The sequence below is a fragment of the Equus quagga genome, chromosome 22, assembly GCF_021613505.1.
Source record: "Equus quagga isolate Etosha38 chromosome 22, UCLA_HA_Equagga_1.0, whole genome shotgun sequence".
In the NCBI taxonomy this organism is placed as follows: domain Eukaryota; kingdom Metazoa; phylum Chordata; class Mammalia; order Perissodactyla; family Equidae; genus Equus; species Equus quagga.
Window position 1 is genome coordinate 37,163,867 of NC_060288.1, and position 19,147 is coordinate 37,183,013.

The 19,147-nt window shown below is 46.4% G+C and overlaps 1 protein-coding gene across 1 annotated transcript in view; it reads right to left on the reverse strand.

The window, feature by feature from the left end:
• Window positions 1-19,147, reverse strand: part of DLGAP2 (DLG associated protein 2) — a 192,625-nt gene that overhangs the window by 6,173 nt on the left and 167,305 nt on the right. Inside the window, exons 9-11 of the mRNA XM_046648454.1 lie at window positions 12,514-12,599; window positions 10,533-10,948; window positions 1,738-1,829 (exon numbers count right to left, since the gene is read on the reverse strand). Of these exons, the coding sequence (XP_046504410.1) occupies window positions 1,738-1,829; window positions 10,533-10,948; window positions 12,514-12,599 (594 nt within the window). The remainder of the gene's footprint in view (window positions 1-1,737; window positions 1,830-10,532; window positions 10,949-12,513; window positions 12,600-19,147) is intronic.

The following is a 19,147-nucleotide window of genomic DNA, read 5'->3' on the forward strand; positions in this document are numbered from 1 at the left end:
CCAGGGTTGTCTCACACTGGTCACGCAATGAATTACCCGGACGTCCTTACCTTGAAGAAAGTCTGCTCTGTAGTCTACCCGAAATATCCAGGCAGGTTTTGACTTACTTTTTAGGGTCATTCCTTCGACTTAAAACTTAGTTACCAACCTAAGGCTTCCAGCCACCAGCAACGCTGCTTTTAATCGTGGGCAATTTGGCTTTGATGAGCAAGACATCTGCTTATCCTCCCAGCATCCCTCCCCTGCCAGGCCTGTCTTAGACTCCCCCACCCCCCTTCTCCAACAAATGCTCCTGAGTTTTTTTGTCTAATCCTAGATGGAAGCCAAAATGAAAGGAAGTAGCTGTGTCAGATATTCCAAAACTCAAGAGAATTTTGTTATGGTTAACAAAAAGTGCAATCTGACGTGTGTAAGAGGCAGCAAAAACGTTAGGATGGAGACATTCTAAGTCTTCTGTTAGCTGCTTCTGGCAGAGAGGACGTGAACATTTTGTAGGCTTGAGGGACACACCTCTGCTGCGTGGAAGGAGGACACTTTGACGATCATTTCCTGCAGACAGGGACCACCTGTGCTTCCCCGACTCAGCGAGATGCGGTGCAAAGCCCTTTAGTGGCCTAAATCAGTTCTTTGAAGACAATAATTAAATAGATACCACAGTGGAGGCAAGCACATGCCTGGTAGACATGATAACTGGATGTCTTGATGGCTCTGTGTCTCCTTCTGCTCCCGCTTTTCACAGGTTGATTACAACTTCACATCATATGGGTGTGTTGGTGGCTCTTTAAATTTCGTAATGAACTTTAATGGGGTTAATTGGAGAATATGAGAGAAAACACACTTTTTAACAATCCTCCCAAAAGGGATGAATTGGCAGCTCTGACACGCTGTGCTTCCTTTGATGTAGAAGAACCTTCTATACGGTCACGTCTCCTTGCAAATTAAAAAATGAAACAGGACACAATCAAACCCCTCAGCACCATTGCTACGTGTGTGAAGTCTAGAGGGACCTATTTGCATTTTAATGAAAATGTTTGGTCTGAAAGAAATCAATGCATGGATTGCAAAATGGCCTATAAAGTAATGTGAATACTATTCAGTAATTTCTCCAAATAAAATTAAATGAATACTTTCTTTAGTAAGATAAGATATATCTATATACACACACATTCATACATAGATATAGTGTATATACATGTACACATATGTATATGCAAGTATATACGAATACATGTATCAATACGTGTATAGATACATGGTTTTCTTTCCTTTGCTTTTCAAGAAAATCAGAACCAAATTTAATGTGAACTGTATTAATAATCTAGTTTATGGCATATTCATTTCACTGCTAACTGTAAAATGTAAAGCCCGAATTATTTCTAAAATCTCTGTGAATGTAGTTGTTTGTGTTTTATTCAAGCCACCTCATATCACCATCTTTATTTGTGACCTTACTTTTTAACTCCTTTCCTAAGTTCTCTGGTGGAAACCCAGCCACCAAGGCACCACCTCACGGCGTGGGGACCTTTCTGTCTTCCCGCCCAGCCCTGCTCCCTCTTTGCCCAACACCCCACAGCCTCTCTGCCTGGGGTCACCTCTAAGCCGTCCCAGAGCCAGGGAGCACCTCTCTTCAATCAGTAGTCTCACAGGCGTCCTTAACGAGCAGAAAGGCAGTGAGAAGGTAAAGAGAGAGCATTCAGCTTGGTTACAAGGCCCGAGGTGACCTGAGGACTCACTTACCATGTTCTGTTGGCAAAGCCAATAAAACTGCTGGAATTTCTGGGACATCAGAAGCTGGGCGCTCCCCACGGCACTCCTGATCTTACCAAGAACTGCGCGAAAACAAGAACAGGTTTAAAACGGGGTCAATTAAAGAAACCCAAGCAAAACCATTACCCCGGGAGAGCGCTATCATCTCTTCCACCAGGGGCCACAGCTCTGCGTTCACTGTGGGGACACGTCCACCCACTGCAGTTTCCTTCCACCTGCTCGTCCCCGATCCACCATAGCAGCTCTGGTAGGTCCCAACTCCCGTGATGCGCAAAGGCACTTAGGAATCTGCGGGGAGACGTTTCCTACTCTAGACCCTGGGCCCACTCATCTCTGATCAGTTTTATCGCCTAAGCAACAATTCAAGTTATTCACAGACTGTCCACAGCGTCTACCCCTACAGCCAGGAGCTGTATTCCCACCTGCTCCATTTTGTCTTCTCTGTTGCTGCTCCCTCAAGACTGCAGAACACAGATAACGACTAACTAGCCTAGCCACTCTCAAACTCAGATGCTGCTAGTGACGAGTTCAGCCCGTCGTCTTGGGCTTTCACACGAAGAGAGCCACGGACAGCTTGTGTCTGCCGACGCCAGGCGGGAATGGTGAAGGCTATCTGTTCATCACGACCGCGGAGGCAAGAGAACCACCCCCACCCACATGATATGTGTGTTAAGATTTATCTACTTCAGGTTGGAATGCTTATGTGCTCGAGGTCTCATCTAGAGAAGACAGCGATTAGAGCTCAAACGGTCAGCACATGAGTCTCCCGGGGTCTTGTTACGAGGCAGATTCTGGCTCTGCGGGTCTGGGGTAGGGCCTGAGACTGTGCATTTCTCACGAGCATCAGGGCTGCCCATGCTGGTCCACGGGGTACACTTGACTGCGGAGGCTGTACAGATTGTCCACGGAAGCAGAAATGGAGGTCCAGGGAAGTAGCTTCAGTTCCACTAGCTTTCCCCCCAAATTTCCCCAAACATTGGTAATTTTAACATGCAGTCTCCAAACCAACTGTTTGTGAGACTCATTCAACGTGCGTTAGAAACCGGCTTCAAAGACTCTGACGTCCTGACAGCCAAGCCACGCTGCTGCTGGATTCCATTTCCTAGGCCTCACTCTGGGGGAGAAGGAATCATAGACAGTGGTTGGAAACACCTTAAAATCCACATAAAGAAATGCTATGAGGCTATTCGAACCGATATCCCAGAAACAAACCTGCTGATGCGAAAAGGGGCTTATGACATGTCGTAACGTAAAGGAAGTCAAGCGCAAAGCAGCAGGTGCAGCGCAGAACTCATGTTTTAAAAACGAGGATCTGGCACTACATATAACATGTTCTGAAAAGCGCTCTTCTCCTGCGTAGGACGATGGACTTTGAAACTTCCTCATTTGTCCGTATTTTCTCATTTGTCTGCAATGAACTCAGGTTGCCGTTCCCCACAGTTTTCCTGTGCAAAGTCTCACACATCCAGAAAATTCAAAAGGAAATTCTAAGAAGCACCTCCATCCCTGTCACTCGGCAGTTAACGTCCTGCCACGCGAGCGTGTTGATTTCTCTGAACCATCCAAAAACAAGCTGGAGCCAGCCCTTTCGGGCCATTGTCCCATACCACTCCGACATCATTATTGTCCCTAAGAAGCTAATAATTCTCTAACAGCATCTAATTCCAGACTGCTTCTAGGATATTAAAGAAGAGTTTTAAAAATGTAACTTTTAATAAAAAGTGAATAAATTAGATAATCCTTTGGCATCCTTTCAGACTCAAAAAAGAAAAGGAATTGTATGCTGTCATGTATCGCTGTACCTGGCCCTCTGACTGTTACAAGTCCATTCCAGGAGGGGCTTGCTTCCCCCAGACCCCATCCAGCCTGCCCACTTCCTTGATCTGATTTGCCAGCAGCCAGCAGTGGGGAGGGGAGTGGGGAGGACGCAGGAAGGGAGCAGGAGCCCCCAAAAGCGGTGTAGGGCAGAGGGTAAGGGATGGGCTCAGGCAGGGTTTAATGTGCAGCGAGGAGAGAGGTGGGTAGCTGTGGTGGAGCATTTCCGGGAAGGGGTGAAAGTCCTTCATTCTTTGTCCACGTTTTGATACTCAAACCACACATGTTTCTGCAGCTTAACAAATGGAAATGGCAAACATTAGGATATATTGGAGTATATAAGGAAGACATTTGGTGTAAAACTAATTTGGCCTGACTTTGTTTTTCCAAAAGGGCCTGATGTGGCCATTAAGCATGCATTGTACATCTGCTGAAGCATTTGCTGTGTCCCAAAGACAAGAACAAATGGCCTTAAGACATAGATGCAACTTCCCCCCACATGGCATTTCCTTTAGAATAAGCATCTCTCCCTAGGCTAGGAACTGATTGCTGTGCCCACCCTGTGACCACACAGCTTGAGACAACAGACCTGCCACCTGCTGTGTCCACCGAGACGGCAGACCTACTACCTGCCGTGTCCATCAATTGCTGTGCCGACAGAGCAGTCTCCTGACTGTTGTAAAAGGGACATTTCAATGATATGTGAAACATGCTCTTTGATGGTATATAACCACTCTGTACACCCACTTCTTTGGTGCCTTTCCTTCTTTGGGGAAGGAAGGCCCTGGGCTATATGGTCCTCACATTTGGCTCAGAATAAACTCACCCAAATTTTCATGTATAAATTGGTTATGGATTATTTGCGTTGACAAGCTCCAGTCTCATTGCTCTGTGTGAGGAACTATCTCTGGTTTTGAAATGTTGAATTTCCACTGTAAACCCCCATCACCAGCATGACTGATGAAAACGTTCAAAGAGACTCATTTTAACCAAGCTGACCCTGCAGGAAGATATGGGAGTGACAAATAAATGCACTTCTTTTTATGGACTCCATGCTTCCTCAAATGGTAATTAAAAAGTCAATCAGTTTTATACAATTTGAAGTTTTAATCTCTAATTTTCATATTCTTCTTAAAATGTAATTGAATGGAAGCATTCACACCAAGTCCTTCACTTTATAATCTTTAGCAAAGCATGGAGAGACGGGCGCCATCTTGGTGTTGATTGAATGTAGTGAAGGGTTATTATAAAGGGTGTAAATTGATTATTGCTGGGAGCGATCATGAATGTCAAACAGTGTAGCTGATGGTGTGATGGCTAATGGCAGGAAGGTTTCGCTGTTCACAGAATGAGGATCATTCTATCTGAAACCGATCACTTAAATAGCTTCCAACAAATGCAAAGAACTTGAAGCAAAAATTCAACTCATTGTTGTCCACCACACCTCCCTAATTTTGTCATAGTTTAGATACATTTTCTTTCAAGAGCTGCAGATAAGGACTAATGCTCATCAGAATGCAAACTTACGAAGAACCTGATACAACCCTTGCCTTTGACGTACAAGAAATCTGATTAACTTATTTGCTCCTTTCATTTATTCTTCACGTGTCTTCTATAATTTCCAATTCTACTGAAATTTGCTATGAAGTGCCAGGACAACATTTTACACTGTTCTTTTCTTTCAAAATTTGAAGTGGATTTTTGTAGACTTTGCAGATCATTGGAAACGATCATCTGAGTATTCATTACCTCTCTGATCTCTTGGGATTCCTTCGTGACTAATGTCAAAGAGCAGGTGGAGAGAAATTGCTGCTTCCACGAATCTTCACCCTCCAGGATCTCAAGCTCGATCATCTTCATGTTTATCGAGCACATGTTTCTTTCTATGCTCCTGTTCCCCATGGTCATTTGGTTGGGATGTGTGGGGACGTCCCCTAGGGCACTTCCCACATATTTAGCAAGAACCTGGGCACAGACCCTGGGCAGTGTCTCCCATCGCAAGTCTGGGAGCAGTGGCTGTTCCATCAAGCTGTGCAATACGTCGGACCCCCAAGGCTCGTACAACCAAGTCCATGCAGCATTTCTTCTGCTCAGAACGATCATCGTTGTATATGATTCTTCCATCTGTTATTTTCTCTGTTGATCTGAAACATCCGGGGCAAACAGCAGACACAGGTGCAGCTTCTCTCTGGTCACGACCTCCTCAGCGCCCCGCATTAGGATGTGGCCCATGTATTCTCAGGTCACTCTGAGCTACTTGTCATCTCCTCTTCCGTGTGCTACAGACACTGCAGCTGGACATGTCTCCCATCCAGAGATCACTGCACCTCAGCACAGATGAAGGTCTGAGAGAGCCTGTGCCATACATCTTATCCCGACTCTCGTGTTAGTATGGCCTGTGAATCTGGGGGTTCCCTCACTCTGTCAATAAAAGGAGTCCTTTAAATGAGGAAATCACTGAAGCTGCCCAGCTCTGTGAGTCCGTGGTTTTATGCATCTGACCAGCTGCTATTTAGATCATTAGCCATTTGGGGCAGAGTTGTTTTGGGGCAAGACTTCTCAACCCCTCTCGAAACACCCCATCATCAGGTTCATCATGCGATTCACTCTCCATGAACCTTTTGAACAAGACCTTCATAGCTTTGGAACAATTTCTTTTGTTTGAGAAAAAATACTATTTTTTTGTTTCACTTTATGCCATTTACCTGTTTGATTTAACATAATTAAAACAAAAATCCCCAAACACTAGTCTACCAATGGCTCACAATCCCTACAGAATATATCTATTTATGTGTTAACAGTAGGAAGCCTGCGTTAATCTGACTTAGCTTAAGCTAGTATTGATTTGGGCTCACGATGGTTTTTATTAACCACAGAGGACTGAATGAAGCTACATCCCTTCGATCAGTTCAGTGAGCTGTGATTATAAAATTACGCTTTGGCAAAAGATTATTTCACGTAATGGAAATTTCAGTCTTTGAGCTCAGACCTTTGGTTTAACAAGCCATTTAATTTAATCTTTACTTTTAAAAGTGCAGAAGCCAAGAACCCTGTTTCTGTTCTTAAAATTAGGACTAGAATAGAAGGTTACTCTTTCTTTTGAAAATTATCAGGGAAAAATTTAAATGTGATTAATATGGCGCTAGTTTTATGTGCAAAGCACACAGAGGAGATGTATAATAAGTGTTTTGTCATCTTTATCCACAAAAAAGATCAAGATATCTGGGCAACTTAAGAAAAGAAATGAGGAAAATCACAAAAAGCTTTGAATGGATCTATTCTCTGTTCCTTGTGTCCAAGGGTCACAGCAACGCAGTTACATTTAGTCATGAAGTAGTGGTGGGAAAACCCACCCAACGTCAGAATTATTTAGCTGGTATCTACAGAATGGGAAGGGGCACGGGGCACTCCCAGCCCCTCACTGAGGGCGACTGAAGGATTCGCTGGGATTCTTGATGCTGCACTTTTGGGGAGATGTGAGTAGAAGCGTGAACACCCTTGTTTATTAAGGCTGCCCATCTCTTTTCGCCTTCTCTTCCCGCCTCCTAATTCTCTGTGCAGAGGATTTTGCTCCAGGCACACGTGTATTAAATGCCATTTCTGCATTCAAGGCACCTAGATCTCAGACCACAGCAGACGGGCAGAGCTTCGGGAAAACACAAGGCTGTCCTGTCCTTTGAGAAAAGCATGACCCTAAAGGGGTGGAGGATGACAGAGCCAAGGGATAGAGAGGTGGGCAGCCCAGTCTCTCCCCCAGGCAGGCGGGAGGTCCAGTTTAAATGAGGGTCTTCTCAGAAAGGGGCCCCAGGCCCCACTTCTTTGCCTGGACTTGTGTCCTCAAAGCTCCTTTCTCTTCCCTTGTCTCACTTTCCCCCTTCACCCTTCAGCAGGATGCCGCCTCCATCATGAAGCTTTCTGGGAGTTTTCCCCTTTGAAAGCATCTCTCATACCTCTGAGATTTAAAAGCACTTTATCTGCACTTCTCTTGTTACACTTCATCTTTCCCACTCGCTCTGAGCGGTTTCGCCCTGGCCTCACTTCACCCCTCTTAGCTACCGCAGTCAGCTTCATACTGTGTCTGGTCACTTTTGCGTCCCCCTCCAGCCTCTCAGACAGCGGCCGGCTCACGGTACACATTCAATAAATATCTGTTGGATGTTTACATTAAGGAAAGAGTCCAGAAGAAGATCCCAAAGTTCAAAAAAGTTTGTAAAAAACTTGTTTAGGGAAAAACAATTGAGGGGGCAGCAGAAATTCACTTTCTGCTGTTGAAGAAAAATGTGCCCTCCAGATGCCTAATAATAAGAAGGCAACTGAAATTTAAATACTGTATATCCTAAGAGGATGGAATCTTACTGTTAATTTGGGTCATTGTAGATCTTCAAATTGAATTTCATTTACAGAACATTTATGGCATTATTCCCAGAATTTTCTTGAATGCCCCCAGTGACTAGAAAATCATGACTTATCATGACGCTGCCTTAGCGCGGAAGCCTGTTAATTGTTAGATCCTTCATGCCTAGTTTGAGAAGGAATTTGCCTCCTTTTAACTTTCCCCTCTGGATTTCCAATGGCTAAGGCTCGATGACCTCAGTACATATTTTATCAGCTCAGAGATTCTCTCTCTGGACCATAAATGGGTGTCACAGCTGCAGTGGATGAGAATGAAGTAAATGGCCAGGATTAGGGACTCTACATTTTCTAAAATAGCAGACAGGATAGTGCATAAGAACACAGAGTGGTAGGAAGCAACGTCGGGAGGAAGTTTCCAGCAAAGGGACAGTTTGATGTAAAACTTCCGACAGCGTAGTGGAAAAGCAGAGCTTCCGACAACAGAGAGCTGTAACTTTGAGTCCTGATCCATCGCTGCGCTCTGTGGAATGTGGGGCAAGATATTAACCTCTCTGAGCCTCGGCTTCATTATTTTTCTAATGGTGACAATACCGTCTACGCATCACAGTACGGTGAGCATCTAATGAGGTGTGTCAGGCACTTAGCGTGGGACTCGACAGGTGGTAAGAGTCCAGAACGTGCTGGCTGAGACATGTCTCTTTAAAAATATAGATATCTATTTTCCAACTATAATCTTTGAAAAACTGTGACTAAATTAAAAGCACACACTAAACATGGGAAATTATGATGAGGCAAGAATTGCTCTGTGTTATCTACAAATGCAGTGATGACTGATGTCTCTGTTTCTTCCACACACAAAGGGAGACCAGAACCCTTCGAATGTGTCGGAAATGGTGTAAATTCAAAAGGTTGTAGAAGAAAGTTTTATAGACATATTATGGGGCTAAGAGCTGACAAATGTTACCTCTTGCTAAACTTTTTCCTGTCGGGTCCTCTTCTGAGGTGGCCACTGGGAAGCCACAGGATGTAGAAGGTACATCCTGACCGATGGACATTTAGGCTCCAGGGTTCTGAGCCCTGAAAGGGTGCACACCCAGCAGTCGGGCAACTGGAGCCGACAGTTTGACTCAAGTTTCACATCAACTTAGGTAATTCAGTTTTTCTGTGCCTCATCTTTATGATAAAGATTATAACTCCTTGTTAGAATTAAAACAATTTTGCCAAGTTGAAGCACAGACTGACAAGTGAAAAAATGCTGTAGGAAATGAGAGATTTTTAAATATCAGAACTGTGAGCACTCACTCCATTAAATGTACCCTAAACAGAGGATAAATTTAGACAAGTGCGTGAGAACAATTTGGATGCTGCCACATTGACCTTCATCAGCCACAGGCTGCAATGCAGGCACAGCCAGCGGGGGGCCGGGGGGCGGTGAACCCTTCACCATGACAACACTTCCTCCAAAAGACTCTGTCTAATATCCACCCAGGAAAAGGGTTTGTGGGATTTCATGACTAAGGAGACGTGGGAGAGGAGAATTAGTGCCTCACAGGCAATCTCTCCCTTTCTTCACAGGTTAACACCCTAAGTTCTAACAACTAACGACCAACAACAATGACTTCCCAGACTCCTTCAATTCTGGGGCCCCTGTGCTCTGTAGGTCACAGTGCACGCCACGGCATCATTGCACTTCTGCTTCTAGGATGACTGACATATCCCATTACAGCAGCCATCCAGAAGCGCAACGTCAGGGCAAAATTCCCAAGGATGTCAGCGACCCTCCTGAACTTCAGAATTTACAGTGATCTAGCGAAGGTACAAAGGAATTCGTGGAAAAAGAAGAAAATACTTTAAAGGGAACATGATTTGTCAAGTCAAGATGTTCAGAAATTCCTTTGTGAAACTGTATTTTGGTAAAGACCAGGGTTAATTCTAAGGATGTTGCAAGTATTCTCGTGGTCTTCTTGCTCTACAAACAAGGACAGTTAGTGTTTGTTTAGAAAGCACACGCAGCAATTCACGAAGGATGCTGCTTCTGGACAGGCCTGACGGTAGCGTCTTTAGGTAAATGGGAGGCAGGTGGAGAATAAGGGATGCTGTCCCGGTCTACACAGGGAGGGAGGGACCCAGGAGAGGGAAGCACACAGACCCCCACTTGGCCCTGTGGTCAGAGAGCTGGCAGCTCTCGTCACGTAGCCAACTGGGTGAATCTTTTGCTTTTTTCCAATTTTTCTTTGGCATAAAGCCAAAGCAATTTCTTATAAAGATGGGGTGGTAGCGATTCTAGAAAAGGGTTGAAATACTCCAACTCAAGTTACTGCCAGAATTCAAGAGCACCGGCAAGTGGAATAGGAGATAAACGACACTACCGTAACACTCAGCACGGACTCTCTCGTTACCTAATGAGCAAACCCAAGGATGCCCTCAGGGTTTTAGTGACGGCGTTTCTGTCCATTTACTTCTAACTTTTTTTTAGAATTGAGTGGGATGTGGTAGGAAGCACATTTATTTGAATTTCCTCGAGTGTAAAGGAACTTTCCTCCATCACTATTGCCACCTGCTTGTCTAAAAGCCACAGAGGAGACCAGTGCCCTTACTTTCCTCCGAGAGGTCGTTTTCCTCGGCTTCCCCTTCCATCTCTTTACACCAGCCTTCCATCCTCTTCGTCTCCGTGTGTAGCAGCTTCAAAAACCAGGAGCCGTCCCTGCGGCACGGGGACATCCTTCCGGTTTCTACCGTCTCGATGGACGGTTCCAGCCAAGGGTCGGGCGGGGGCAGGTTTGCAGTGTCCACTGGGGTCCGACAGTCTTCTCTGTAGCTGAAGAGCCCCTGGGTCCGGACAGTTCGTACCGCCCCGTACTGGGTGGGCGTGCTCGGTTCCGAATGTCGCTGGAAGGAGGAGCCGAACTGCAGGCCTTTGTCCTCCATGGTGATGTGTCCCGGGAAGCCCTCAAGCTCCAGGTCCGCCTGGACACCTGCCGTCACGCTGTTCGAACGCTTAAAACGCCCATGTCTGCAGAGGGGAAGGAAGACAAAGGGAAGCCTTTCTGAGTCGACTTTGTGCAACAAAACCTAAAGATAGCTTACAAAGAACATGCGTGGACCACAGCAATGTAAGAACTCAAGGAAAGGATGAATGTTTTCATTCTTATTATTAATATTTTGGTGCTTTATCTATGAAAGAACATTTGGTTTTGCAAATAATTAACCTCTAACATCTACCTAAGTCTCAGTGTCTAAACAATGCCACTCAAGATACAATGAGGTTTAACGTATCCATGAAACTACTATTTTGGAATGGTTATCTTCCTTGCAGAAATATGCTACAAGTTTACATAACTTCCACATGTTGCATATATGTAACACCAGCCCTGTGTTGCTTATGTAAACAGCATCTGCACCCTCCGGAATTTTGGTGACCATGCTTGTCACATTTCAGGACGTGAGTTTCTTCTCCTATCTGAATAACTTAATATAAATCTCCGTGAAGTCTTTTATGCAAAGTAACGAATCCAAATTCTGACTTCAGCAGGTGTTTTAAAAACATGTTCGTTGTACGTATTCGAACGGTACCCATTTCCGCACAGCCAATTACTGAAATGATTGGCAGGAATGAGCTTATAATTGGAGTTCAGATATCGCTGGGTGAGAACGGTGTGTGTGTGCCTGTGTCTGCACAGCCATACTTTACCTAGTTACACATTTGGGCTCCTTACCAACTGAACCCGCAGGTGGCACACAGCTGTGGGGGCAGCTGGTTAATGAATTTGCCACTTATTTCCTTTGCTGGAGGCAAAGGAGATGAGAAGGAGCCACCCATGGGACCCAAGGCAGCCCAGATCCCCAGGAGCAGAAGGCGTCCAGGTTCTAAGATGTCTACAGGCAACCTGGGGGAGCCATTACTTTGTGGTCTGAATTTCTTTGAAACCAAAATCTTTATAGGTTGGGTCCTAAAACCCTCCACTATGAGCAACGTCGCCCAGGACTTTACCAACTAGATGCTAATGGGAGTTCAAGATGTAATATGTTCATTAAAATATGACTTTATGAAATTTACATGATATGTTATTTCAAATATAAAATCAAACCATCATCCTGCCCTTGTTACAAAAATAACCCTACTGTAACGGACACCCCTGTGTTCCACAGTTTGAGGTAGTTCTTTTGAAGTGAAATACTCATGGTATAGCTAAGGTCTTGAACTTCCTTCACCCTCTCTCTCGTCTTTCTGTCCACTTTGAACACTATCAAGTGAGAAAACAGGCATTGGCTTCATCCTCAGCCCATGTTTTCCCTGTGGACAAAGGACTTTGACTTTCAGGGCTGTCAGCCGCTCTGCTCTCATAGGGGGTAAATTACTTTAGAAAGAATTATTCCCCTGCCTCCCGCAAAAACAAGACACAGGCGGATACTAATTCATACTTGAATGATATAAATTGAAAAGTATAAATATATGACCCTGTTTCCACAAACGGCATGAATTATTGATGGGCAGTGCGATCTAGAGGCTTGCAATCAGGGTTTTAACAAATGGCTCCAGCCGGGGAAACGGCATCTATCTGGAAGGGGCTGAGTTACCGCTTCTCATCTTCCACCTGCACGCCGACAGAGTGGTACTCCCGCAGGCCGCGGCTCTCGGTGTCCGAATCGGTAGCTGTTTCCACCTAATTCAACACAGAACATCTCATTTTAGAACTGAGACCTGGGACCCGGGCAAGGGGCTGTTTGCGTGTGTGTGTTCACTCGCTGTAATTAATTACTCATCCGTGTAATTAATGCCGAGAAGCACTCGGCGCAGTAACATCACAAAGAGGGAAGGCATTCATACTGCTGTCATGATGCTGCTACTGTGTTTTCATCCCGCTTTATGGAACTACTTGAACTCAGCGCTGCACTCGGGTCTTTTAAATGCGAGCAAACAAAATTGCTTAGTTCAGCTCAGGAAAAAAAATAGGCTTTGTTGCAGCGCATTATCATAGGACGGGAAAGCTCTTACCAAACCCTACAGTGAAGAAGGTTAAGTACAGCATGAACCGGATAGAGCTGAGGACAACAAATAAGCAATTTAATAGAATTATACTGATGGCTGCATCCACATACAGAAACGCACGGAAAGGAACTTAAGCATTTCTCGGGGACACGGAGGCGGTCTCTCCCTCTGTTCTACAGGTAACTGTCTCACATTCGCTAACAGGCCCGTGCCCAGCTGGGTGAGGTCAGAACGGAACAGACATCGTGTATTCTGCACAGAATTCTTATTGGGGCCATTCTGCCAGAAAGTCTCCCCAAACCCACGAAGCACTTCAGTGATGGTCAGCAGTGTGAAGTTGACACACGAGGGAATTCTAGTACATCACGTTTTCTAAAAAACCCCCAAGCTCTCAGTACAAAAAGTCTGTGAAACCAAAGGTTAGTTCAGTCATAAATATTATCCCAGATACTCAGCCAGCCCTTTCCTTTTCACAAAAAATATCACCTATTGTACCAATAGGACTTCTGACCCCAATCTAAAATGTCGTAACTAAGCTGTAAAACACATTTTTTCTTCAAAATATTAATGATCGCTACAGGGGTAAGCTATAAACCATTAAACGAATAATTACGACACTCTCTTCTGTGAGTTACGAGAGAGAAGGTGTTCTTTACAACTCTGATTGTAATTTGAGATTGCCCTATGGCAAAGCGTATGCCATCGAGGGCTGACTCAATTCGTCGTGAGTAGAAGTAATGAAAATAATAGCTGATCTTCATTTTATGCTTACCACTCACCAGGCGCTGTGCTATGGCATAATAAGTATTTTTGCACATACTCCGCATGATAGCCCTGTTGTGGTTTCTAGCCACATTGGACAACTGAGGAATCAGAGAAGGTGAGTAACTTGCCCAGGGGTACACAGCTTGTTGAGGGCAGAGCCAGGATTCATGCCTGAATCTCTCTGAGCACAGAGCTATGCTCTGTACTGCTTCTCTGTGGCCAGAATAAATATGGCCACATGAAGACCCTGGAGCTCCCGGTTAGTTACTGACCTGTGGAGGACGGCCGGGTACAGCCTATTTTTTTGTTGGAATAATACTGGAAACGTGCATCGAAGTCGTACCTCATGTGTGTTGCATGTTTGGACACGTGGAAGAGGAAATAGATTGACGACAGGAGGAATAACATTCTGGAATGAAAATCCTAACCTTGGTGTTAATCATCATTTCTCCTTCTACTTTTAGGTGGGCTATGGTTTTAACAAATTTTATTGTGCTGGACAAGGAGATTGCTGTTACTTTTATTTTATACAAAAGGATTGCAATAAAAATGAATATATTTAAAATGTTATCCCATGTCTAATCAAATAGGGCAGGCTTGTGTTTTAACTGTACACAATTCCATTTTATGAATATAACCTGACATTTAATGAGTCTTCAATGGAAGGATAATTTCGTTATTTCTTGTTTTCTGCCATTATAAATATATGCCTGCACGTGTATGAATGTGCAAACTTTTGTGAACAGATTCACAGCCCGTGTGGTTGCTGGGTCAAATGTATTAGATATTACAATTTTGGTAGATATTGTCAAATTTGATAGATACACGGTATGGTGAAATCATTTCATATGAATACTTTTAGAGAGACTTTTGTCAAGAGCCCTAATTTTTTACCATAAAATTGTTCAGAATATTTGCCTCACTTAGTCCACTTTTAGGGTTGTAGTCTAAAGAAATTACATTTAATTCGGACCAGTGTGTGACGTCTTCATGAGAGCATCATTTATAAGGTGAAACGCGGGGAAAACTAGGGTGGTGATGTAGGGTGGTGACACACAGTCAAGGAGGATGTACTGACACACAGCACCGTGCGCTTACCCGACGTAGGGTGGTGACACACAGTCAAGGAGGATGTACTGACACACAGCACCGTGCGGTCACCCGACATAGGATGGTGACACACAGTCAAGGAGGATGTACTGACACACAGCACTGTGCGGTCACCCGACGTAGGATGGTGACACAAAGTCAAGGAGGATGCACTGACACACAGCACCGTGCGCTTACCCGACGGTGGTTATAAGGATCACAACACGAAAGGTGCTCATGACGCAGGGAGGACGAAGGAACGGACTTCAGGAGGTGGCATGAATGATAAAATCACAGGACACGTGTACACATGTAAAACAGACACATACCCACAGACATGTAAACATGCGCCACGAGGGACTCACAAACACGACCAAGACACAACAGAAGAGTTTTCATCTTCCTTTCTTCAGGCTTCACATTTTCTCTACTATAATTCTCTTATTTCTATGGTGAATGAGAAAAATATCGTTTTCGGAGCCGGCCGGATTCTCCCACTTGCTGGCCATGTGACTCTCAGGTAAGTCTTTCAAATTTTGTTGAGTTCTTTCTTCCTAATCTCAAAAATGAGGGAAGATGGCCCACCTTGTCTGATTGACGTAAAAGTCTATGTGAAGCCCGGTTCAGGTAAGTTTGTCCACAGCAAATACCAATGCTCTGTCCTGTCCCCTCAGCTTCTTAGATCATCAGGTGAATAATGATATGGGTATTAAATTCGAGGAAGGCACACAATGAATTTAACAGATTTTACAGTGGTTGTCGTATGAAACCTTTCTAAAAAAAAAAGGAAGGTATTTCTATTATCAGCAGTGAAGGCCAAGGGGAATCTGATACAGTCACACACAGCCAGGATGAGCTAAGTGTTTACCAATTTCAGAAATCCTGGGAGTAGACAGCTTTATATATGGGAAAAACCCAGCCAATTTAGGACAAAGGAAAGGAATTTCCATTTTGCCTGGTGGGAGGGAAGTCAAAGGAATCTTTTCCCAAGAGGACATTCTGGCTAGAAGAGTAAACGGATGTTAAAAGTTTTGAGAAATATATGCACACGCTCATTTTCACAAGAGCCGCTGTGTTCTAGGCATTGAGAAGGACGATGAACCAGCACAACACCGTGTTTGAGTGAACTCTGTCAGGAGCAGACGCTGTGTGTGAGGGGCTCACTGAGGCATGAGGGACAGACACGGCCCAGCCGCTGCAGTGAGCGAGGCCCTTCACAGGAGGGTCTCCAGGCCCGCGGAGTCCAGAACCCTCACATCACGTCCCCGGGCAACGTCACAGGGCTTTACGCTGGGCCGGACGCCGTGATGGGAAGGGAAGCGAGCACGTTCCCAAACGTGATCTGTTTAAGAAGGAGGTTAGTGCATTCGGTGTGTGCAAGTCAGTGTGCACACGTGTGAGTGTGCATATGTGTGAATGCGCATACATGTGTGAGAGTGAGAATGTGCTTACATGCACAGACGTGTGTGCGCACAGACATATGAGTGTGTGCTGGTGTGCAAATGTGTGAGTGCATGCACACGTGAGAGCATGCACGTGAATGACTGCATATGTGTGAGTGTGCATGCATGTGTGAGAGTGAGAATGTGCTTACATGCACAGACGTGTGTGCGCACAGACATATGAGTGTGTGCTGGTGTGCAAATGTGTGAGTGCATGCACACGTGAGAGCATGCACGTGAATGACCGCATATGTGTGAGTGCATGCGTGTGCACACGTGTGCATGCACACACAAGCACACATGCGAGAGTGCCCTCACATATATGTGAGCGTGTTCACAGCGTGAGCATGCAGAGTGTGTACATATTCACACAAGTGTGCACACATGAGTGCACGCACGTGCAAGTGTGCACATGTGTGAGTGCACCTGTGCATGAGTGCATGCATATGTGTAAGAGGGTGCACACATCTGTGCGTGGTGCATGTGTGTGTTGAGAGGCGTGAGCTGGAAAGGAGGCAGGCCCCAGGTGCTGGTCCCCATCTTGCATGTGGCCAGGTGTGTGGGATGTCAAGGCTGGGTGGGGACCTGGGAGAAGAAACCCAGGCTGGGAGCCATTACCAGAAATAGTCGGCTGGAGCTCTGATCTCAGTGTTCGCTCTCTAAACTCAGCTCATCTTATGCTCTGCCTTCCTGAGACGCTCCTGCGTTGGCAGCCGTGGGAGCCGGTGGGGGAGGCATGTGGAAACCTGGAGGGTGCAGGCTGCCCAGGAGGGGTTCCCATCACAGTAAAGCAGCGTTCCTTATGAAGGACGCTTTGATGGAACAGCAACAGACCCGATTCAGGGTCGCCACCATTTACTCCCACAGCCCGGTGACACACAGGGTGGTAACTGCCTCATTATAAAGACGGGGCTATTCCTGAGTGTTAACCAGAGGCCAGTATCTGGGAACACAAGCCGTTCCCAGTGGACTTTCACACACACACAGGAAAAGTGAAACCTCTGCAATAACAGACACATCACATAAAACGAAAAACGAACACACAGAGAACAGTTAAAGGTCACCATCGTGATGAGAAGGGAGGTTGGGCCAGCCGGGGAAGCTGGGTCAGGAGACAGCCGCTGTCTGGGCGCCCTTAGAAAGGGCCCCGCAGGAAGGTGTGGGAGGGTGTCCTGTGACGTCCTGGGAGCCGAGGCAGTCAAGACCCCAAACCCAGTGTGGCCTGTGGGGCCTGAGCGTCACAGACGGTGCACGCAGTAGGCCGTCTCCATCCCGTGGAGAGAACCGTGGTTGTAAACTGAGACCCTCCCCCGTCCGCGTTCAGACGACGCTCTCCCGTCTCCCTCTGCAGCGGCGGTTCCCGTGGTTCCGGGAAGCGTCGGTGGTCAGGCGGGACCCCATCCCATTAAGTGCTGGTGGAGTGTGGAGAGTGCCAGCCAGCTTTCTGTACAAGCTGCAGGATAGAGCCACCCCCTCAGTGTGCAGAATGGGGACAGGCTGCTGCTCTCGCACAGGCTCAGGGACGAGGACGCGCCCGGCTCACGGGGCCCTGCACCCCACCCCTTCTCTTCTCTGGGAAGCAGTGGGGATGGCGGGCTTGGGAATCCCACCCTCCTGGCTTCAACCTCGGCTTTGACACGTACGGCTTGGACCCGTAGGCAAGTCACTTACCCCTCAGAGCCTCAGTTTCCCCATCTGTAATTTGGATGTGAGACCTACTGGCACATAGTGTTAACACGAGGATGGAGCGAGCACGTGCACAGAGCCAGGGTCACAGCCACGTGTCCATAGCTCGCTCTTTCACTCATCACCGTGATGATTTTTACTTGTGCGTTGTCAACACTGCCATTGACCTCAGCTGTTCTAGCGCCTTGGAGGAATCTACGAGTGTCTTTCCATCTGCTCACCTCGCCATTTCTTACTGTTCCTTTGTTCTTTGCTCTTTGAGTTGGCCTCCTACACTCATCTATCTGTCATTTCTTTTTTCTTTTTTTCTTTTTTTTGCTGAGGAAGATTGGCCCTGAGCTAACACCTGTGCCAATCTCCTTTATTTTGTATGTAGGGTGACAGCCAGAGCATGGCTGACAAGTGGTGTAGTTCCACGCCTGGGATCCAAACCTGCGAACTGGGGCCACCGAAGCAGAGAGCACTGAACTTCACCACTAGGCCGTGGGGCCGGCCCCTCATTTCTTTTTGACTCTTATTTATCCTAATACTTGCATCTCTGTGACTACGGTTTCTCTTGGCTTTTCAATTCACGTCAATCTGACAACTGCGAGGTTACAAGCTCACATGGACGTGTGCATTGTTTTACTGTCATAAGAGACAGTTGGACCCGCTAGACATGTGCATCCCCCCGTTCACACTTATCTTCACCAGCCACTCACCCACCGACTCTCCCACTTCACTCGCATCCAACACTTACGGAGAACTTGCTATCTGCCAGGCCCTGTGCTGGGTGCTGGGTTGTCAAGAGGGGGAAGGCGCAGCCTCGGCCTTCACAGAGCGCGCAGCTTGGGGACGGTGTAGGGAGAGGCTTCCAGGGGGGCTTGGCATGAACTGCGCGTAGGCAGACACAGCGGAGTGGGAGGGGGCGTGGATGGACGTTCTCTCAGAGGGAGAGGCCCGGCTGCTAGAAGCAGAATGGGCTACAGGGTGAGTCAGGGGATCCTGAGGGGGAGGTGGGGGCAGGGAGCCGTGGTGTCTGATTTGATGGGTTCCTGGCATCCCGTTCCCACCATTTTCAGGTAAAATCAGCAGTTCCACGTGTTCAGAAGCTGACATCCCGACCCCCGTCCGTGGTGCGAGCAGGCAGCTGAGAGAAAGCTTGTGGAAGGGGCAGGTGAGAAAGCCAGGGGATGCGTGGGCCCAGGAACGGGAAGCTGGCCTCACTAATTTGGGGACCTCATGAGTCTTGTCTGGACAC